This window comes from Diplodia seriata (assembly GCF_021436955.1).
Source record: "Diplodia seriata strain FDS-637 chromosome Unknown scaffold_3, whole genome shotgun sequence".
NCBI lineage: Eukaryota > Fungi > Ascomycota > Dothideomycetes > Botryosphaeriales > Botryosphaeriaceae > Diplodia > Diplodia seriata.
In genome coordinates this window covers 2,939,242-2,961,687 of record NW_027117310.1, presented here as the reverse complement: position 1 = coordinate 2,961,687, position 22,446 = coordinate 2,939,242, and the positions used below count along the sequence as shown (strand labels likewise).

At 58.3% G+C, this 22,446-nt stretch overlaps 6 protein-coding genes across 6 annotated transcripts; 5 read left to right on the top strand and 1 right to left on the bottom strand.

Annotated features, from left to right (window-relative positions):
• Positions 1 to 781: 781 nt before the first annotated feature.
• On the top strand, positions 782 to 2,065 carry CWC2 (Pre-mRNA-splicing factor; the record flags this gene model as incomplete). The annotated part of the gene is made up of 1 exon (XM_066775063.1): positions 782 to 2,065. The coding sequence occupies one exon, from the start codon at positions 782 to 784 to the stop codon at positions 2,063 to 2,065; it is 1,284 nt and encodes a 427-aa protein (XP_066635182.1).
• Positions 2,066 to 3,446: 1,381 nt separating this feature from the next.
• Positions 3,447 to 7,289, top strand: CTR9 (protein required for normal CLN1 and CLN2 G1 cyclin expression; the record flags this gene model as incomplete). The annotated part of the gene is made up of 3 exons (XM_066775062.1): positions 3,447 to 3,837; positions 3,896 to 4,344; positions 4,395 to 7,289. 3 exons carry the CDS (start codon positions 3,447 to 3,449, stop codon positions 7,287 to 7,289), a joined length of 3,735 nt encoding a protein of 1,244 aa, XP_066635181.1.
• Positions 7,290 to 9,220: 1,931 nt separating this feature from the next.
• On the top strand, positions 9,221 to 10,898 carry SLS55_003590 (uncharacterized protein; the record flags this gene model as incomplete). The annotated part of the gene is made up of 3 exons (XM_066775061.1): positions 9,221 to 9,478; positions 10,166 to 10,301; positions 10,366 to 10,898. 3 exons carry the CDS (start codon positions 9,221 to 9,223, stop codon positions 10,896 to 10,898), a joined length of 927 nt encoding a protein of 308 aa, XP_066635180.1.
• Positions 10,899 to 13,940: 3,042 nt separating this feature from the next.
• On the bottom strand, positions 13,941 to 15,226 carry SLS55_003589 (uncharacterized protein; the record flags this gene model as incomplete). The annotated part of the gene is made up of 2 exons (XM_066775060.1): positions 13,941 to 14,146; positions 14,209 to 15,226. The coding sequence occupies 2 exons, from the start codon at positions 15,224 to 15,226 to the stop codon at positions 13,941 to 13,943; spliced, it is 1,224 nt and encodes a 407-aa protein (XP_066635179.1).
• Positions 15,227 to 15,737: 511 nt separating this feature from the next.
• On the top strand, positions 15,738 to 18,827 carry SLS55_003588 (uncharacterized protein; the record flags this gene model as incomplete). The annotated part of the gene is made up of 1 exon (XM_066775059.1): positions 15,738 to 18,827. The coding sequence occupies one exon, from the start codon at positions 15,738 to 15,740 to the stop codon at positions 18,825 to 18,827; it is 3,090 nt and encodes a 1,029-aa protein (XP_066635178.1).
• A 2,061-nt stretch (positions 18,828 to 20,888) lies between these two features.
• On the top strand, positions 20,889 to 22,261 carry SLS55_003587 (uncharacterized protein; the record flags this gene model as incomplete). The annotated part of the gene is made up of 2 exons (XM_066775058.1): positions 20,889 to 21,165; positions 21,222 to 22,261. The coding sequence occupies 2 exons, from the start codon at positions 20,889 to 20,891 to the stop codon at positions 22,259 to 22,261; spliced, it is 1,317 nt and encodes a 438-aa protein (XP_066635177.1).
• Between the last annotated feature and the right edge of the window lie 185 nt (positions 22,262 to 22,446).

Sequence of the window (22,446 nt, the reverse complement as noted above, 5' to 3'; positions counted from 1 at the left end):
CGAGCGAGTACGACGGGCGGGTCTGTTTCGCTTTCAGACCGCCGCTGGTTGGTCTGATCTCCGGCAGCCGCGTGCCTGCTTGCGGCACCAGGCCCGCCGCCTCGCAAGCTCTGCCTGTTCGGGCCACCGCGCAATCGCTCCTATTTCGCTTCCCCAAGCCATCATCATGAGCCATGATGCCTTCCAGCATCCTTCGAGAACTCGCGGCCCCAGTTTGCGTCAGCCGCTCCAGCACATCTCAGCCTGCGCGGCCGGTGGCCGGCATGCGGTGTGCCATCGCGTCGAGGCGCGGCTGAACGTAGCCCTAGCTGCCCGTGGCGATGAACCTACACCCGCATCGGCGCCGGAATCCCGGCGCCTCCGTGCCTCTCTCTGGGTCATTTCCACATCTATATCGTCAGCACTGACTCGAAATGGTCGCCGTCCATGCATCAGCTCGTGCGGCCTGCTGGCGCGGCGTTTGTGCTGGTGCCTGCTGGTGCTGCCTTGGCCCGAGGCATCGCGCCGCCGCCAAAAGCAATTCGGGCGGCCGTCTTATCGGGCCAAACATTGCGTGTGTGAGGTTTACATCGGCGCGAGGTTATCTGGGCTTTGACTTTTGCGGCCGCTGATCTCCCCCGGCGAGGCCACGGACTTGCTTGCGCGTGAAGCTTGGTCCCGCCGCAGCCTTGGCGGAGTCTGCAAACACGCCAAGCCCAGCCAACGCTCCGCCGCTCCAGACAGCTTCGCCTCTGCACCCGCCCCAGCAGCTCCAACAACCTCACCTAACCAGCCTGCCACCATGACCGACGTCGCTGAGCAGACCGCTGCCCCTCCTGGCTCTGTAGATAGCGCCGCGACCGAGCTGGTGACTACGTCTGCGGACGGCGCTGAAAAGGTCGTCGTCACCACCAACGCCGAGGGCAAAAAAGTAAAGAAGATCATCCGCAAGAAGCGCAGGCCCGCCCGCCCTCAGGTCGACCCCAGTACCTTCAAGTCCGAGCCCCCGCCCCAGACCGGCACCATCTTCAACATCTGGTACAACAAATGGAGTGGCGGTGACCGCGAGGACAAGTACCTCTCCAAGCATGCTGCGCCTTCGCGCTGCAACATCGCCCGCGACACCGGTTATACGCGTGCCGACAGCGTGCCCGGAAGCTATTTTTGCCTCTTCTTTGCCCGTGGCTTATGTCCCAAGGGCTCTGACTGCGAGTACCTGCACCGCCTCCCAACCATCCACGACATGTTCAATCCCAACGTCGACTGCTTCGGCCGAGACAAGCATGCAGATTACCGCGATGACATGGGAGGTGTCGGCAGCTTCATGAGACAAAACAGGACTCTTTACGTCGGCCGCATCCACGTCACCGACGACATAGAAGAAATCGTTGCCCGCCATTTCCAGGAATGGGGCCAAATCGACAGAGGTAGGTCTCACTTGCATCAGCTGAGCCATAAGACCACCATGCTGACTGGCACTGCAGTACGCGTTCTCAACACCCGCGGTGTCGCCTTCGTAACATACTCCAACGAAGCGAATTCGCAGTTCGCGAAGGAGGCTATGGCCCATCAGGCTCTCGATCATAGTGAAGTTCTCAACGTGCGTTGGGCCACAGTGGACCCGAATCCGCAAGCCCAAAAGCGTGAGGCGCATCGGATTGAAGAACAGGCTGCCGAGGCCATTCGTCGCGCCCTGCCCGCCGATTACGTCGCCGAGATCGAAGGCCGTGACCCCGACTCAAAGAAGCGCAGGAAGATTGAGGGAGGCTTCGGCCTGCAAGGTTACGATGCCCCGGATGATGTGTGGTATGCAAAGGAAAAGGCTGCTCAGTTGGAAGCTGCGCAAAACGGAGGTCTTTTGGAAGCACCCGAGGAACAGAAACTGCTCGAAGCAGCCGCCGACCAGGAGGAAGCCGTCAACCAGCAACAACAACATGCCGCAGAGGAGGAAAATGGAAGCATTTTCTCGGGGTCCACGCTGGCAATGCTGAAGAGCTCGGGCGTCACTTTCACATCTGGGAAAAGGGACGAAGATCGCCCCAAGGGCCCGCTGGTCGGTTACGGAAGCGATGATGACAGTGACTGAGGTTCCAGTTCTGGCGGTGTACTGGCACCAGAGTAATAATAACCGAACCTTATGCCTGCCTGCTCAGAGCGGTCTGAAAGATGCGCCATTTTGGGGCTAGACCAGTGGTATAGCAATGCGAAGGCTGCCGATCGTCCGCACTAAAAAGTGCACTGGCGTCTAATCCATCTCATACGACAATGCTTCGGGGGTCGTATTCGCATTCACCGTCGTGTCGCTGAGGCCTTAGTGGCAAGGCACGTGGCCATGTCATCGGTAGCGGGTCAAAGGGACCCTGGACATCAGCTCATGGGAGCAAGGATAGTCGTTCGTAGTAGGCAATATCACACTTGGGTGCGTGTGGCACATAGCATGATGGCAATACTTAACGAACCGAGGCATCCGGAAACCGCAGTGGAGACTACAGATTACAACGATAATTTCCTCCAAGTTCATCGATTTGCAGCCAGGACAAAATAAGCGCCCGAGAACAGAAGCCTGGAATTTCTACAGTTGTTTACGTTGCCCTATCATGTTGTGGAACATTGACTTGATACCAGAGCACGGATGACGTTTGACGTTTCCCCACATTCGCAAGCATTTCCTAATTGGGTAGTGCTGACTGCTATCTGAGAGGCACTCCATGAAAGGACGCTGACATTCCGGAGCCGCACGATTCCTCGGGTAAGGCTCATTCCGGCGGCCGGCGGTGAGCGCAATCAGAAGTGGAAACGTAAGATGTGCTTCTTTGTCTGTGCCTGCATGCGAGCATTTGATTTCTATGGGGATCGATATCCTGAGCGATGCAGTAACTCACGAGTGCAGAACAGATCTAGAACTCAAGCTTTGGATAGGGATCGACTCCAATATCGATTGCAAGTTCACAGGGGAAAAACGAGCCGTTGAACATGTGTGTCTGGCTATGGAGAGAGTGACTACTAACAAATAAAGGGACGGGGATTGCAGTAGGCATGGGGACCGTTTCACCAACGCTGCATGTGAAGATATGAGTTTTTTCCCTGTAACTATTCAGACTATTTGAAAATTACAATTGGCGAATCAGAAAGGGAGGCACGGGCAGGGAGGAGGTGCTGGAGAAGGCGTCGGCGAGCGCAACCGATCGGCGGCAGGGATCCACGGGCCGGTCGGTCGGGGCGCCAAGACCAGAGTGGCCGGCGAGCGTCGCGCAGCTCGACTGTTGCATTCACGCTCGTTTGTATCGCGCCAACGCCGTACGCCGACGCATCCTCTTTCTTCGTCCCCGAACATCACCGCAACCGCCCTCTCCCCCGCACCGTCGGCGCGACCTTGATGGGCGTGTAACGCGCTCACTTTTGCCCCCGCGCCTCGACCCTCTCGAAGACCCGGCGTCCATCTCACCTCCGCGCGAATACAACCCACCATGGCTGCTCCGAACGGCCTCGCGAACGGCGTCAACGGCCATGCCAATGGCACCATCGAGCCAAAGCGCTTCTCGGATATCCCCAACGTTCTTGATGTGACGGTCAATGAGGGAGGGGATGTCGAACAGGTCGAAATCGATCTTGTCGAGCTGAACGATGATCCTACGGAGCTTTGTATTCTCTTGGAGAACGAGAATGTGGTGAAGTCTACTTGGATGACCATCGCTTTCGCGTACGCCAAGCAGCACAGAACCGCTTTGGCCATCGACATCCTGCAGAAGGCTCGCGACGCATTTAGCAGAGCCGGCGCCGAGGAGAAGCTCAGCATCCTGAGCGCTTTGTTCTGGCTGAACCTCTGCATGTGCCGCGAGGCTCCTCGTCTCAGACCAGGTGAGTGCATACCCCTTCACGCTCTTCGTTTCTGCGAGCGCTAACTGATCTTTAACAGACAACACTGGGCCGGAAGTTAAGACCAAGGAGCAGTGGATCCAGGCCGCCACCGCAAACCTCAACGATGCATCGCGTATCAGTCCTTCTTATGCTCCCCTTTTCCTCGCTCGCGGAGTCCTCTACCTTCTCCGCGCCTCTGCCATCACTCAAACAAAATCAGGCGCCCCCGACAGCGCAGAGCGCACCGACGCGTTACGGCAAGCGGCAAAGTGCTTCGATGACTCTCTTCGCGCGTATGGGGGCAAGAACCTCATGGCCATGCTTGGCAAGGCAAGAGTCCAGTACTCGCTTGGCAAGTATGCCGACGCTCTTGCATCCTACCAGAAAGTCCTTGGTCAAGCTCCTGACATGATGGACCCTGATCCCCGCATTGGTATTGGATGCTGTCTTTGGCAATTGGGATACAAGGAAGATGCCAAGAATGCATGGGAAAGAGCGCTGGAGCTGGTAAGTCATTCTACGTGAAAGAAGCAGAACATCGCTGACAGGACTTGTAGTGCCCTGACTCCAAGACCGCCAATATCCTTCTTGGGCTTTACCACCTTAACGTTTCGTCTCAATACTCAACTACTTCTCCCGAGTTCGCCCCCATCTACAAGAAAGCAATGGTGCAATACACGCAGAAGGCCTTCAAGTTGGACGACAAATACCCGCTTTCTTGTGCCACTTTTGGTGGATACTTCCTTATGAGGAAGGCCATGGCCCAGGTGGAACGGTTGTCGAGACGATCCATCGACTTCACTGACGTCAATGCCGTTGCAAGTGACGGTTGGTATCTCCTCGGTAGGAAAGAGCACTATGAGAACGAAATTTCCAAGGCGCTTGAGTACTACCAGAGGGCCGACACTGCACGTGGCGGTGAAGATCGCGGTTATCTTCCAGCTAAATTTGGTATGGCTCAGATCCGGATCATGATGCAGGACTTCGAAGGCGCCAAGCTTCGGCTGGAGAAGATCATTCAGCAGAGCAAGAGCACCGAGGCCCTCATTCTCCTGGGCTCACTGTACGCCGAGGATGTCTTCGCTGCTCAAGCCGCAAACTCGAAGGAGGACAAATCGAATGAGCTGAAGAAAGCCATTTCTCTCCTTGAAAGCGTTCGATCAGCCTGGAGAGATCCCAAGCGCAAAGTCTCCCCGGATACAGCGGTCCTTCTCAACCTTGCACGTTTGTATGAGACCGACCACCCCGAGAAGAGTCTGCAGTGTTTGCACCAAGTTGAGCAGATGGAACTGGACGAAATTCCGGAAGAGGATCGGCCAGATGAACCGCAGGCGCCGGACCCCACGCAGGAAAATTACGATGTCGCCAAGGAGGTCTATGAAGAGGCGAAGCGAGCGCACCTCAATGCTCTACGCGAAAACCTACCGCCACAACTGCTCAACAACATGGGCTGCTTCTACTACCAACAGGAAAAATACGCCCAGGCCCGTGAGCTGTTCCAGTCCGCGTTGAACGCCTGCGTGAAGGTGGGTGACAAGGATCAATCCGTGGACACCGATGCTCTCGTGACAACCATTTCCTACAGCTTGGCCCGCACCTACGAGGCTGAGGGCATGTTGGATGAGGCCAAAAAGGTCTATGAGGGCCTTCTTCAGCGGCATGGCGACTATGTGGACGCCAACATCCGTCTTACGTACATCAAACTTCGCCAGAGCCCTCAGGACGAGGGTCCGAAGGCGATGTCGGAGTTGTACAAGGCGGAATCCACGAATCTGGAGGTGCGCGCTTTATATGGCTGGTTTCAACGCAAGGCCAAGAAGCGGACAGGCAATATCCACGAAGACCAGGAACAACGCCACTACAAACACACTTTGCAGCACTATGATAAGCACGACCGGTATTCCCTGACTGGAATGGGCAATATCTACCTGGCATTTGCCCGTGAGATGCGCAGAGACACCGAACAGGACAAGGATAAGCGGCGCAAGATGTACCAGAGGGCCGTTGAATTCTTTGACAAGGCCCTTCAGCTGGATTCGAAGAACGCGTATGCTGCCCAAGGCATTGGCATTGCCCTCATTGAGTGCAACAAGGATTTCAACGGTGCTGTGCAGCTCTTCACCAAGGTCAGGGAGACAATGAAGGACGCAAGTGTCTACATCAACCTTGGTCACGTTTATTGCGAACTCAGGCAATACTCTCGCGCCATCGAGAACTATGAGGCAGCACTTGCAAAGGACCGTGCACGCGATGCTACTATCCTTGCCTGTCTTGGTCGTGTCTGGCTACTTAAGGGCAAGCAGGAAAAGAGTATCCAAGCCATGAGGACTTCGTTGGAGTACTCCCAGAGGGTAAGTGCAACAAAGCTGGCTAGAGGAACAAAGACTAACGAGATACAGGCTCTCGAGGTCGCTCCGGAACAGGATCACTTCAAATTCAACGTCGCCTTCGTTCAGATTCAAATCGCCCAGCTCATCCACGTGCTTCCCGAAAACGTCCGTTCTCTCGAGGAAGTCGAGGCTGCAGCAAAGGGCTTGGACGATGCTATCGAAGCATTCAGCGCCATCGCGAAATCGCCGAACCCACCGTTCCCGCGCCAAGACATTGAAGCGCGTGCTAACATGGGTCGCAACACGCAGCGCAAGCAGCTTGATCGTGCTATTCAGAGCCAGCGCGAGTATGAGGAAAAGAATGCCGCAAAGCTCAAGGAAGCTCGCGAGAGGCGTGAGGCTGAGATCAGGCAGCGCGAGGAGGAAAAGCGTCAGAAGGAGGAGGCTGAAGCTGAGCGTCAACGTCAAGTTCAAGAAGAACGCCAGAAGATGCAGGAACGCGACCGCGAACTTGCCGCCAAGCGTGCCGATGAAGAGAAGCGCGTACAAGATGCTGAGATGACGACAGACTCGGAGACGGGCGAGCGCAAGAAACGTCAGAAGAAGAGCCGCGGGGGAGGCGGAGGTGGCAAGCGCAAGAAGAAGGGCGCCGAGTCGGACAGCGAGGGAGAAGCGGGCTCCGATAGCGAAGCCGGCGGCAAGGGTCGCCGCTCCAGGCGGCGGACCACGACATCAGCAACGCCCGGCGGCTCGGACGACGACAAGCCGCGCAAGAAGAAGAAGAGAAAGCTCGAGCGCAAGGCACCGGCCACCAAGGTGCAAAACAGCAAGTACAAGTCGAGCGAGTTCGTGCAGAGCGACGACGACTCGGACCTGGACGACGCGGCGCAGGCGGCGAACGAGTCGTTGGCTGCGAAGGTCCACGCTGCCGAAGAGGGAGGCTCACCGCCGCCGAGGCCGGATGCGGAGAGTGGTGATGAGGAGGCTCCTACGGCGAGCAGGAATCGGAAACGGGTCGTCGATGACGACGATGAAGATGAGGATGGTGGGACTGCTGCACCGGCCAACAACGGCGGCGAAGCGGACACGCCAATGGGCGGGCTAGAGGACGACGAGGAGTAGGCGCCATCTTGATGCAAGGGTGGATGTGCATAAGCAACGGCGTTATTTGAAAACTTTGGTTCAACGGAGGTGGTGGTCGAACGCTGGCACCAGACAAAAAAAAAAACAATTCCCATTCGAAGTTTGGTCTCCGCTTTGACGTTTTACCCCATCCCCCGCACTTACTAAAATGGTTACCAGGCGAGCACATTGGTAAGGGATCATACGTTGACTGACGGTCTTGACTGGTGTAAGAGTATGCGAAGTAGCAATTGATAGTCCCTCGATCTGTTGATGTGGAGATTGACGCAGGTGGGGGAGAGGGCGGGCTAACGTCTTCTGTTAACCCAACGCCTTCTAGTGCGCCTTTTTCCATTGCCTGGATCGGGCTATTGCCTCCTCGATCTGTGCCTGTGTCGATGGCCCAATCAAAGTCAGTGAGTGGCCATGTTCCTGCTCGAAGAGTTGTGGATGCTAACAGGCTTGGCATTTATGTTGTAAAGGGATATATCTGTTGAATGACGCTCGATCATGACATGACTTTGGGCGGGCATGAGCGCTAGTCGACTGCCTCCCCGACCCAGTATTCACGATTCACGCAAACGACGACTGCTCCGGCCGGTAAGAAGGTCGATGGGTTGTGCAAGGCATTGCAAACACATCAGTAATTCCCTCTTGGAGCTTGATAAAACAGTAGTGAAGGGTGACGTTCAACGACCACACTCACTTATGGATCGATCCTCATTACCTAGTTCAACTAAGTTCGCTCCAGTACACTACCAGCTAATGAACCAGATTTCGATGTTCGTTTGGTACTGTGACAGTGAGGATGAGTCCATCCGGACTTTTGTCCACAAGACATACATGGAACAAAGCATAGGTATGACAGGTACTCCAGCTGTCTCATCCCCACTGTAATACCAAGCGAACCGAGCTCCCCGCTCAGGTGCAGCTTTTAGCCATCAAGCACCCGCATGAATGCCAAGCGGCACAAACGTAGAGATCATCACCCCTTTGCTTCGGTCTGTACTTTGGAAGCCGATGGTCCGAAGGTTCAAGCGTCCCTAGCTTTACTCGACTTGTGCTGTTGGGGGGCCCTGCGTTCGCTCTATAAAGGGAGCGAGGATTGGATACAAAAATCGCCTTGGGCTTCCAGGCGACGCATTCTTCCACCGTCTCTTCACACTCAGTCCGAGGCTCCAAGTTGCGGGCCTTTGACGACTACTGCAACAAGATGGTTGGCTTCAATGCGCGGCACATTGCCCACGCGCTACAGGCGGTAAGTGTGTTGGAAAAAGAATCGGCTTCGTCGACAACGGCTGAAATCGGTCCAGGTTTCAACATATACCTCGACGGTGCTGCCCGGCCACCCGTGCCAAACCGGCAGCAGCAACACGACCCTCGGCTATAACACGACCTTGATCAGCAATGCCACGACGTCTGCCCCGCAGACGGTCTGCGAGACGAGCACGCCCGTCGCGACGAACACCAGCTACGCCCAAGGGACTGGGCCCTGCACCTTCCTGGGGCCGGACAGCGAGTACAGCGAAATGCTGGTGGGCGACGACGGATACGGCAATAACGTCTACAACGTCACCTACGGCAGCGCTGGCGGCAGGTCGGCGACGTCGACGAGCTACTCAGGCGCGAGCACCACGGTAGTATGCATCACGGCGTCGCCCATGTCAATGCCTACAACATCCGAGGCTGCTTCAACATCAGCGGCTGCTTCATCATCAGCGGCTGCTTCATCATCAGCGGCTGCTTCATCATCAGCGGCTCCATCGAGTACGCCGCCTCCGACATACTCGGAGCCTCCGACATCGTCGCCGCCACCACCACCACCCACAATCATCATCAGCATGCCTACGTCAACCGTCACCCCGAGCACAACAAGCAGCGCGCCCACGGACACGCCCACGACCGTCAGCTGTCCGCAATCTAACGGGACCATGTACACGGCCGATTCGGTCCAAAACGCCCAGTTCTCGCTCGAGTGCGGCACCGACTACGAGTCGTATAACATCGAATTCCCGGATAACTACAAACCCCCCAGCAACTACAAGCGTGGGCTGGCCAAGCGCGCGCCCATCGAAGGAGTCAGCTTCGAGGATTGTGTCGAGTTCTGCGCGAAGCTCTGTGACTGCCATGACATCGCCTACCAGTTCTCGACCAGCACTTGCCAGCCGAAGAGCGCGCAGGGACAGAAGGTGCAAGGCTCCAATGATATCGTCAATGCGCGCCGGGTCACGCCTGGCTGCATTGCCAGCTTCCAGCCCACCACCCTCTGCACGACTTCCTCGTCCGTCTCGAAGAACCTATGCGCCGCCTCCAGTGGCTGCCCTGCTGCTACTAGTGATGCTTGTCCGTCGCCGGGCTGTCCTCAGCCTTCTCCTACCGATTGCGGAGGGTCCAAGTGCAAGAAGGCTCCCCCGCCACCGCCGCCATCTCCTACCGGCTGCCCAGACACGGGATGCAACAGCTCTTCTCCCGGCTGCGGAAGTTCGTCGTCGGAGTGCAACCAGCCTTCCCCTCCACCTCCCCCGCCGCCGTCTTCTACCGGCTGCCCAGCGACGTCGTCGACGGGGTGTAGCCCGTCTTCCTCTTCTACCGATTGCGGAGGTTCGTCGACCGGGTGTCCTGCGCCGCCTCCGCCGCCGCCTCCTACCAGTTGCGGGTCGGCGCAGGGGTGCAAGAGGAGCCCTCAGCCGCCGCCTTCTTCCGATTCTGGTTGCTCAGGAACGTCGTCGGCGTCGTGCGGCAGGCCTTCTCCTCCCCCTCCCCCACCGCCTTCTGGCAATTGCTCAGAAACGTCGACAATGTGCACCAGGCCTTCCCCCCCGCCTCCGCCGCCCCCGCCCTCTACCACGGCTTGCGCGGATAATTCGTGCGGCAAGCCTTCCCCGGCACCGAACGAGTGGTGCGACGGTAAGCTGAACCACCCCGGCCAAAAGTTCCGGCTGCGCACGCACGTTGTCGAAGGCGCAGGCAACGCCGAGTTTGAGAACCTCTACGTAGAGGACACCGAGTACAGTAAGTAGCACCCCGATGGATGGAAAGGAACACGCCGGGATGTTGATCGGCGACGGAAAATTAGACTCCACCAACTCGATCCCCATCCTCTCGCACGACCGCTGGAAGGCAGGGAAGTTTTTCTACGACTCGTCGACATCGTCGATCGCGCTGTGGCACGGGCGGTGCCAGTTCTCCGGGCTGACCATGTTCGGCGACAACGACATGGACGCGTATTCGCCCGCCTTCATCAACAACAACGTCGGCACCCACCGCATGCGCGCCAGCTGGGGCTCCATCACGTGGGACAACGACCGATTCGATGGCTGGGTCGTGTGTCGGAAGAACAGAGACGGCCAGCAGCAGCAGAATGGTGGCCAACGACAGAATGGCGGCGATGACCAGCAGCAGCAAAATGGCGGTGGTAAGCAGCAAGGCGGCGACGACGACGGCCAGCAGCAGCAGCAGCAGCAGCAGCAGCAGAGTGATGGCCAAGGCCGCAATAAGCGCGACGGGCCGCACGAATGCTACGAGCTCAGGTGGCACGACGCCATCAGCAACCAGGGCATCGACACGTACAGGTGCGCCAAGGTCGAGCTGCTGACGGAGAATGTGTAGATTGCAAAGAGAATAAAAAAAAAAACAGCAGAATAGAAACGAAGAGGATAATATCAGCAGGGATGGAAGGGCAAAAGCGGAAGGGATGATTTGGCAGTGTTTGAGTTTTATAGTGGGGGTTGTACGGACGCTGGGATTGGGTGGAGGATGATTTTCACATGTTCCCGATGGCAGGGACAGCGACAGATTAGGTAGAATTAATGCGCGGGAGAATTGCAACGGTGAGGAGGTTATCAGACGATCGGCAATCACAGAGTGGGTCGGTGCGGGTGCCATGTGCCATGTTCCTTCAGCTGGCTGTTAGTCGTTGGCGTTGGGCAGCCAGCAGCGCCGGTTGCTCATCAGACGCGGCGCATGCGGATGGGCTGGCGCGCAACTCAACGTTGTGCGACGGGCGCCGGCCTGTCTCTTACCGCAAGCGGCTAGAAGGCAGATGGGCCATGTGCAGGCACACAGGCCCCCGCTGCCCCGTGCTGCGTCCAACAAACGCTGTGTTCCCACCACATCCCCGAACATCGACGCATCATCACTCCGCCCACCACCGCCGCTCCTATGTAACTCATTCCGCTTCCTGTTCGTTTTCGCCGCGCTCCGAGCTGTCTGGACTCCCGTCTCCGCCCTGCTGCCCTCGCCGCCTAAGCGAGCAAAACAGAGGGAACCCCCGGCCGGGCCCCCTGATCGCCCGCGCTGGCTCTGGTTCGACGGCCGACCTTCTCTGAGACCTGAAGCTGAGCCGCTGCTGCTGCTGCCGTTGCATCATACATCGCCCCGAAATAACCTCTCGGGTCCCCAGCGGAGCCATACAGCGTCGCCAAGCCCGTGCAAAACAAAAAACAAAGGCTTGCATTAAATCCCGCCGCCGCGCCGCGCCATCGACCGGTCGACCAGCCCGCTGACCATCCACCTACCCACGCGGCAGTCCCGCAAAGGAACGGCTCCATAATCTACCGAGGCGCCGCTTCACCGCATCCCTTCGCGCTCGTGACGGATAGAAAGCCGGCCGGCCACTTCACTCTTTCTCCACCTTTTCCTTGCATTGCGTTATCAAACATCAACAACTTCTTCCCCACTGTTTTCGCTATCTACATCTACATACATACACGCACGCTCTCTCCGTCTCTCTCTCTCTGTGTCTCTCCATCTTTTTATTTTTCCTTTTCCGTAAAAAAAAAATTCATCTCCCAACATGGCTCCACGCACTCGACCACCCACCATCATCACTCTTCCGGCCTCCTCCCCTCCGCCTCTCCCGCCGACCTCGCCCACCACCAACACCTTCCTCGCCGAACGCTTTGGACCCGCCGCCGGCCCGCGCAAGCGCTGGCTCATCTACTTCGTCACCGGAAACCCAGGCCTAGTAGGCTACTACGACCTCTTCCTATCGCACCTGCATTTCCTGCTCACCGCGCACCCAACCCTGGCACCGCGCCACGCTTTCGATGTCTTCGCTCGCAGCTTGTCCGGTTTCGAGGCGCGCGGGTGCGAGGCCGCTGGCGGGAGTGTGTGGCCCGCCAACGCGAAGGACGGGCGGGCGCGGGCGGGGAGTAAGCGCGGGTGGGGACGGTTGAAGCGGCCGCCGTTTGGGCTGAGGGAGCAGGTTGACGGCGTGGAGTGGGCGCTCTGGGACCACGTGAGGGGCATGGCCGAGGAGGGGTATGAGGATGGTGGGGAGAGGTGGGGGTCTGGGTCGGCGGTGCTGGTGAATGGGGCCGGGGAGGAAGAGGTGGACGAGAAGGAGAGGGAGGGCGAGGAGACGAGGGTGGTTGTGATTGGGCATTCGGTCGGCGCGTACATGGCGCTGGAGGTGGTGAAGAGGTGGAGGGAGTCGTTGAAGGCGAAGCAGCAGCGGAAGGCTGGCGGGGAGAAGGAGAAAGAGGCGGGCGGTGCGGTGACGATGGTGAATGGGGTTGTGAATGGTGTCAGTGATGCCGATGTGGAGGAGAAGGAGGGTGGCAGGATTGTTGGAGGCGTGTGCTTGTTCCCCACCGTGACGCACATTGCGAAGAGCAGCAGCGGCATGAAGCTCACCGTACGTTTTTTCTTCTTTTTTTCCCTCTCTTCTTTTCTACTCGTCTCATACCCATATCATATTTCACTATCCTCCAAACTGTGTCATATGCACCCACCGAAAAGGAAAAATAAAGGACATGATGCTGACAAGAAATAGATGCTCCTCGAATCCCTCCCCACCCTTCCCGTCCTCGCCTCGCTGCTTGCCCACGTCCTTACCTTCTTCTTCCCCACCCTCCTCCTTACCGAGCTACTCGCGTTACTTCTCGCCCATCCGCCCGACGCCGCCCGCACCACCGCCGAGTTCCTCAAGTCCCCCCACGGTGTGCGCCAGGCCCTACACATGGCCGCCGACGAGCTCCAAACCATCACGCACGACCGCTGGGACGAGGAGATTTGGGGCGCATCCGACCCCAGCCCCGTCGAAGTGCCCCGCCCCAAGTTGTTTTTCCTGTTCGGGAAGGACGATCATTGGGTTGCGGACGAGACGAGGGACGAGCTGATGGCGGCGAGGGGCCGGGCGAGGGGCGAGCGGACGGATGGGGAGAGATGGAAGCCCGTCATGGAGGTGGACGATAGCGGGATCCCCCATGGATTCTGCATCGGTGAGTTTTCTTCCCCTGCTTTTATGAGCACAAAGCTGACTCGAGAAATTGCAGATCCAAACCACAGCATCACAGTGGCCGAAAAGGTGGCCAGATACATAGAGGAGATCGTTAGACAAGAAGCAGTTTGATTTTCGCGGGCCATACTACATATGGCCTATAAGCGTGGCTAGCTCGATGCTGGCTCGCCATTGTTAAGCAGATATACCAGTTTCTCAGAAGAGTTTCATTTCGACCCATCAATTCAGATCATCAATTCAAACCACCAGTTCAGGCCGTCAGTTCAAACCACCAATTTAAACCACCAACTTGTCACCACCAATTCACGCCACAAACTGTCCACATAGTGCCAACTTCCACCGTGTTGTGCTGCTGCTGCTTTGGTTAGTTACGAGAAAGCTTGAACTGGAAAAGAGGTGACTTACGTCTAAAGCTTGGTGACGGACTTGCTGACGACCTTCTTGGAGATCATCTTCCTGCCGCGGACGGTCGGAGTGAAGGTCGACTCGAACGTGACCTTGCGGTTCTCACCCTCGACCTTGTCGGCCTGGAGGTTGGCCTTGTAGTTCAGGAACGCGTCCTGGGCCTGGATGTAGTTGTCGACAGAGAAAGACCCGAACGGGGTGTTGACAACTGCAGATTGTAGGATCAACGGGAATCATAAAACAAGGGGGGGAATAAAGTGAGTTACGAACCAGTCCAGCCTTCGGCACGAGTCTTGTTGAAGTTGTCGAAGAACTCGGTGCGGTTCATGTCCGCGTAGTTGGCTGAGTACTGGGTCGCAACAGGCGATGCCTCCGTGGGTTGCTGCTGGCGGATAGGGTGGCCCTTGGGCTTGCGTTGGCCCTGCGTCTGGGGGGTGGGAGTGACCTTGGGGGCCGACAGGAAGAAGTCCGTGTCCGGGGTGTTGGTGAAGCGAGGGGTGGCTGCATTGCCAAGGGGTGCGACGGACTGCTGAGCCGGCTGAGCGGCCTGAGCCTGAGGGCGAGGGTGACTGGGGATGGTCGGAAGAGTGGAGGCAGCCGGGACGTGGGGAGTCTCGTGGTGGTGGATTGAGAAGCCGGCATCGGCCTCACGCTGCTTGCCGAAAAGCTCGCGAAGTGAGAGCTGGCGGCCCATGGGGACGCTCTCAGGCTCGTCAGGCTCATCGGAGGACTCGTTGTTCATGGCCTCAATGGTCTTGCGACTGTTGTCGACCAAAGCAGCGCACTGCTTGATGATCTCTGCGTTGATTTCGCGAGCACGGGCGGTAGAGGATGGGTGCGGCTCGGTGAAGATCCAGAGGCCGAAGATCTGCAGGCTTCCGTCTTCGTGCTGGCTCTGAAGGATGACATAGTCATCAGTCAGCTCAACATCGTCGGCAGACTTGAGCTCAACTGAGAACTTCTCCATCGAACGACGGTTGAAAACGATGACGGAGAAACGAGCGGCGCCTTCGTCCGAGGGCATAAGCTGGTTGATGAAGAGGGTGCCGTCAACGCCGTACTTCTCCCAGGCCTGGGTCTCGGGCGAGAAGCCGTAGACAACGCAGAAGGAGGCGATGGAGACGATGGAAATGAGGTCAGGGTAGTGGCGGCGGAGAACAGCCAGGTTGAGCTCATCGTTGGTGCGGTGAGGAGGCGGAGCAAGGTTGGCGAGCGAGTTCTGGCTGGGGTAGTCGGTCTCGTAGTCGGAGACGGCCGCGGGAGCGCGCGACCGGTTCTTGGGAGCCATTGTAATGGATGATGTGGGGAGTTGAGGAATGAAGGTAGTAGAATGAGGTTGGATGAGCGTTTGGTGAGCACAGCTGTGTAGCAACAAGGGCCTTGCGATCAACGCGTGGGACGGTGCTGTCAGCTGTAACGAAGAGCTCGTGCGATGAAGATGGTTAGAGGAAAGAGTGGTGGGGAGGCGGGCGGAGCAGATGATATAGGCGAGGAGGGTGTGAAAGTGACAGCGGCCTTGCTATTGTGCAGCCCCGGTGGCCCGAGCTCGGGAAAGGAAAGGGCTCTGTCGCTGGCGCCTGGCGCCCGCCGCCAAGCCGACGCTGCAGCTCCGCCCGCTGCTGCGCTGTGCGTCATCCCGCCGCACAGGCGCACAGCCACACCAGCCCGCCCTCGCCGCCCACAGCTCTCCGTGAAGCCTGAGACCTTTTCCCCCCGCCGCCACGCCCCAGCGCTGCTGATGCTTGCCATGTGAGGTGCAAGATCTCCAAATCCGCTCACTTCCCTGTGTCGCTCCAGCCATGTCGTCCGAAGAGCCTGCCACCCCCGACCTGGACCAGCCCATGCCGGGCGCCTTTCCCTCCACTATCCCCGGCCCCTCGTCGACCCCTCAGAGTCTCTGGCAAGCAATCCACGAGCGACGTCATGAGTACGTGCGCCCCAAGGAGATCCGCATCAAAGTCGGAACCTGGAACGTCGCCGCTTTCAAAGGCACCGAGAAGGACCTGGGCGGCTGGTTTGTCGGAGGAAAAGGCGTCGAGGAGGCCTTGTCGGGCCTGGGTGTCTCTGACCCGAACAATCCTCAAGCTGGCGATACCGCTGACGATGCTCCGCGCGAGCGTCCCCTCGAACAAGAGGCCCGGCACACGAACGAGGAATCGACCTTACCCAAGAATGATCATGCCAGCGTGCCAGCCGACGATGACATTGCCCTGTACGTGCTGGGCCTGCAGGAGGTCGTCGACATCTCCTCGGCCGCGGAAGCCTTGAGGCCCTACACCGACCCTGCGACCGCCGCTAAATTCAAAGCCGCCATGCAATATGACCTGCCTCAAGGCTACCAGCTCGTCGCCGAGCAGCAGCTCATTGGGTTGCTCCTTCTTGTCTACGCCGCGCCTTCGATCGCCCCCGAGGTACGCTCCGTGAGCACAACAAGCGTCGGCACTGGCTTGATGGGGTATATGGGAAACAAGGGCGCCGTTACGGCTAGGATAGTCTTGGGCGAGACGACGCGCTTGGTCTTCATTAACTCGCATTTGGCGGCTGGCGCGGACAAAACGTCGTTGGAGAGGCGCAATTGGGACGCTGCCCAGGTTGTGAGCCGCACCAAATTCGACCCCATCACCGACCCTCTGGGCGTGACACAAGCAAGCGGCGAAAGCATTGGCGACGAGGACTTCGCCTTCTGGCTCGGCGACCTCAATTACCGCTTGGGCGGCATGCCGGGTGAGGACGTACGACGGATATTGATGCTCCATACACGGAACGAGTACGATCTTTCTCAGCGACAAGCAGAGAAGATCGAGAAGGACATTGCTGACTCTGGCCGCACGTCTTCCGACGCCGCTACTGAAGCTTCCGATCAGTCGAGCAACGAGGAGCAGCCCGACGCGGAGCCCGAAGTCATGATAGCAGCTAAGTTTGATCCCGCCTCGCTTCAGGCCACTATCGAGTCTCTTCTCCCGCATGACGAACTGCGCAAACAGCAGCGTCTGCGCAAAGCTTTCTACGACGGGTGGCGCGAAGGAAACATTGAATTTCTGCCTACCTACAAGTACGATGTGGGAACTGTGGGCATTTTTGACTCAAGCGAGAAACGCCGGTGTCCTAGTTGGTGCGACCGTATCCTGTATCGCACGCGCCGCGATCGGCTGGCCTACTATGCTAAAGTCAAGGAGGAGGAGGATGCCAAAAAGAGAGACGAGGAAATGAAGAAGCAGGGTCTGGACAAGGACGCCGACAACGACGTTCTGTTTGAGTACGACCCCGAGACCGACGGTGACTTTGGCTATGATGAGGCTACAGACGCACGGGACGATCCAATTCCGGTGCTTACAAAAGAAGGATTCGAGGACGAGATCGCGCTGGAGTACTATACAGCACATCAGCGGGTTTTGTCGTCCGACCACAAGCCTCTGGATGCCGTCTTCAAGCTCAAATACGACAGCGTTGTGCCAGACCTGAAGGCGAAGGTTCACGCCGAAGTTGCTTGGGAGCTGGATCGAGCGGAGAACGAGGGCCGACCGGGCGTTACCTTGATCGTGGAGAAAGACCCAAGCAAGAAGGAAACAAAGGATGATTCAAAGACAGACTTCGAGGGGGTGGATTTTGGCAACGCGAAGTATCTTAACGCACGCCGACGACATGTTACAGTGGCCAATACCGGCCAAGTTGCTGCAACCATCAGCTTCTTCGGGACGCCTGGAGAGAAGGACACCGAAGTCCAACCCCCACCATGGCTCTCGTTGCGTTTCGACCGAGAGCCGGACAAATCAGCGCAACCGAACACGCCTGCCTCATATACATTGGAGCCTGGAGATGCCTGCAATATTGATATGGTTCTAAAGGTAGACGATATGGGTCTAGTCCGCCAGCTGAATGACGGGAAGGCACAGCTTGAGGAGATACTCGTCTTGCGAGTCTCCGACGGCCGCGACCACTTTCTACAGGTGCGCGCCAGCTGGCTTCAAACAAGCCTCGCTCGGTCCATCGACAAGCTCATCCGCATACCAGAGGGCGGCATCAGGAAACTGCAAGGGCAGATACCTGAGGGCAATGGCGGCAGCGACAGTCCCGCCAAAGAGGCAGGGGTAAAGTGGTCGGCTCCCCGGGAACTATTCCGGCTGACGGAGGTTCTAGAAGACCTGGTCGAGCGCGTCATGGCTGAGTGGGACATGACTGAGCACGAGGAAGGCACGAAGGCGCCGTGGCTGTCGCAGGCGCAGCTCAACTCGGGCGGCGGCTGGCCCTTTGCGCCGGAGACGTGGACAGTCCAGGATGCGGCCGAACGCGACTCGATCAAGTGCGCCATCATCGATGCGCTCGATACGGATTCGCCTCTGGAACGAGTCTTCGAGCCAGAGACTTCGGCAGTGCTGCGGGTCGAGTGCCTGGCGGAGACGATGACGCTGTACTTGCGCAGCCTAGAGGACGGCGTGGTGCCGGCGGAGCTGTGGCGGAAGATTGAAGCGGGCTACGAAGAACAGACGCGAAGCAAGAAGCAGCTCAGCCGCGAAGAGGAGCGCACGTGGATTCTGGAAATCATGGCGGGCGCGCCCAACCACAATGTCTGCTTCGTGCTCTTGACGTCGATGCTGGCGCGCATCGCGGCCGAGGTGCGTACGGCGACGAAGGTCGAGCAGGCACTCAAGGGGCCGGCGAGCCCGCTCAGGCGGACTCTGACGGGCGTGGCGGGCAGGGTGAGGAGCGCGAGTGAAGCTCAGAGGATGCAGACGCTCAGCGTGGAGAAGGGGCTGTCCAGCACGTTCGCGGATGCGATCGTCAGGGTGCCGGAAGCCAAGGCGAACATGAAGGACAAAGACAGGCAGACACGGAGGCAGCGGATGTGCCGGGTTGTGGAGCTGTTCGTGCTGCCGGACGAGAAAGCTTGAAAGCGCGCGTAGGATGATACCCATGCCAGTGTGGTAAAGTGTAGATAACGTGATGCTGCTAGGGCCAAGAAATGCGGACAACTTTGTACTACAACCAGCTCCCCACAACATCATTCGTGTTCATGCAACCTTTTCCTTCTTCCGCTGGATCCACATGCCACAGGTGACGCTTCGTATGAGAATCAGGCCGGAAGGCTGCGCATGAAGCTGACCCGCGACTTACTGCATCACGTTCTGGAGGGCTGACGAGCAGGCAACCAGATCACACACTCGTCTTTGTCTGGCTTCAGGACTCATATCTATGACAGGACAATGCATTCAACTGCCTAAATGGCAGCCGCATTCTCACCAATGCGCAATCGAATTCGATGGTGGATGTATGGGGAAGGTCACTCCCCGAGAGTCAGGCTCTTCCGCCAAGTGCCGGGCGGATTGCTTAGGCAAGTATAGCTCAGAGCGAATCGGGTATTTCTTTAAACAATAGGCGACATGGAACTATCGATGGCTCGCTTACACGAAGAGCCCGCTCTCGGCTGACCAGCACCCCTCACCGCCACCAACCCTTTCTGATCAGCGCTCGCCTGCGCGCATCGCGGACCGACAAGCCTTACGATACGTATGTCCGGCGCGTCGACATGTGCCTGAGCCAGCATGCAGGGCCCCCCCCCTTCCGGTCGACAGCCACAGCGACGAACGTGGGCGCCAGCCAACGACATTGCTTGGGGTACGATGGGCCAAGCTTGTACCAGCGATCTTCGCCATATCGACGACAACCCCGGGATTAACGCTGCGATTGATTTCCGGCGATGGTGCTGCTGCTGATCCTGCCACAGGGAATCGACGATGATCGCCATCACGCGAGATTTGCTCGCTGCAATGGAAGAAGTTGCTTCGTTTTGAAATTCGGCACCTTGGTCCGTTGCAAGCGAGCGCAGCGGGCCCAAGCCGATCTGCCGCTCGTGAACCGTTCCTGGTCGTCTGGCTCAATCGGGCAAGTTACGTGCACATGTCTTTGCTCAAATCAATGCCGTCCCCCGGCCCCTGCGTTGTGGCTTGAGCGCCGTGGCGCCAACGGCCTCCGTGAGAATAATAATTCAGCAGCTTCAGCCTTGCAAGAACCAACGATTGAAACGCTGCTGGGCTGGGTGGTCCAGTAGCACGTTTCCAATTGCAACCGTCGTGGCTCCTTGCCGCCCAATCATCCCAGAAACTGCGAGTTCGCAGCCAAGCCCCTTCTCCGTATTGGCGAGCCCAGCCGGCAACCCTGTCAGCGGATCGACGGCCACCTGGTGCCTGGGGTGACCAGCCTGCAAGCTGACTAGCGACGAGGCCCCTGCTGATACCGGCCTAACACAACGGCCCGCCGAGTAACGGCCATGGCGTTGAGACTGCCCACTCGTCATGCACCATTCCGAGTGATGCATACGGCAGCCGGCCCCGGAGACTGGCAACGGACCAAACCTCCCCTATCGTCCCGCTCTCCAGACAATATAAACAAGCCCTGTCCTTACCTCCCCATCTGACACCACGATAACTAGCCGCTCGCTCGCTTCCCCTCGTTCCGTTCGTTTGCACATATCCCCGGCCTATAGCTCGCCTCTGTCCCTTATAGCAGAGATCCGATCTGTCTTTTTCGACCCTTTCTCTTTTACCCGCTGCGGAGTGTCCCTCTGACTTAATAGGAGCCTGGTCAGCGTAGCTTTTGAGCATAAGCTGGGGAACTCGATGCCTTCTTTTCGTTCCGTGGCCGCGGCGGCCCTCCTCGGCCTTGCTGCCGTCGCGAAGGCCGATTCGCTGACGTGCCAGGCCCTGGAAAGCACGTCTAGCATTTCCATTGACAAACCTCTGAGTTTGGAATACACGTCTGAAAGTAATGAGTACTGGTATGTTCTCAATTGATTGCTGTAGAGTTCCAAAGAAAGAGGAAGCAGAAGAGACAAACCCCTTGTGCCTGCGAGCTCGACGTTTTTGCAACTAGGGGATGCTAACTGCCCACACAGGTCCACCGGCTGTGCGGCCCTCAAGCCGGCCTGCATCATCAAGCCGGCCTCAGCGGCGGAAATGTCGACGGTGATCAAGACGCTGGGCCAGAACAACGAGACGTTCGCGGTGAAGTCGGGCGGCCACAACCCCAACCAGAACTTCTCGAGCATCGATGGTGGACCGCTCGTCTCGACGGCCGAGTTGAACGAAGTCACGCTGGACAAGGATGCCATGACGGTCCGCGTCGGTCCTGGAAACAGGTGGGAGGACGTGCACAAGGTGCTGGACGGGACAAACACGACTGTCATCGGCGGCCGCATCGGTAATGTGGGTGTGGGAGGCTACATCGTTGGTGGTGAGTTCCGAATGCACAAGTAAAGATACGGCAGATAGCTAACTGCTCCTCTCCAGGCGGTCTCAGCTTCCTGTCGGGCGAATACGGCTGGGCGGCCAACAACCTGGTCGAGGCCGAGCTGGTGTTGGCCAACGGCACCATCACGACCGCCTCTGCCAGCCAGAACGCCGACCTCTTCAAGGCACTCAAGGGCGGCGGCGCCAACTTCGGCATCGTCACGACGTACACGCTCAAGGCGCATCCCATCGGCGACATCTGGGGCGGCAACCTGATCTTCACTGCATCCGACGAGACCGACAAAGCGCTCCTCGCCGCCCTCCAAAACTTCACGCAGAACTACCCGGACGAGAAGGCCGGAATCATCATGACGTCCGAAATCACCCTCACCAACCTTGTCCACATCTGGATCCTCTTCCTCTTCTACGACGGGCCCTCGCCGCCCGCCGGCGTCTTCGACATGTTCACCGACCTCAACCCGGGCATCAACAACGCCAAGACGCGCTCGTACTACGACCTGCTGTCGTACAACAACTGGGCCGTCCTCAAGGGCTCCGCGTACACCATCGCCACGGAGACGACGCCGCTCCTCGCGCAAAACGCGTCCGCCGACGCCGTCAACACCACGCTCGCGCACCTCGAGGACTGCTACGCGCACTGGGTCAACGTGTCCAAGTCGCACGCCGCCGTGCCCGGCCTCGTCGCCTCGCTCGCCTTCCAGCCCTACCCGGCCGTCTTCGCGCGCAAGGCGCGCGAGGTGGATGCTGGCGGCGACCTCATCGCCTTCGATGAGGCCGCCGACCGCATCATCTTCGAGTTCGACTACTCGTACTTCCGGGGCCTGCCCGCGGTGGACCGTGCCGTCGACGCCGCCACCGTCGAGCTGTACGGCGGCATGAAGGACGTCGTCGACGCGGCCGTCGCGGACGGCAGGGCCCCCGACGTGTACCGCCCGCTGTTCATGAACGACGGCTACTTCAGGCAGGACTATTGGGGCAGGTTGGACGCCGGGAGCAGGGCGTTTGCCGAGGGTGTGAAGGAGAGCGTGGATCCGAGGGGGTTCTGGGGGAGCAGGCTTGCGGGAGGCTTCTTTTTGTGAGTGAGTTGGGGGATTTTAAGAGAGAGGGGGGTGGGGAAGGCAGAGAGTTGGATATGAAAAATCAGGTGCGATGATTGGATGGTTTCGGTTTTTCTGGTACATAGTTGAAGAAGTTTTAGCTTGGATTAATGAAAAAGTGCATATGTTCCGCTTTCGACCCCTTGCATGTTTCGGACTTGGAAATC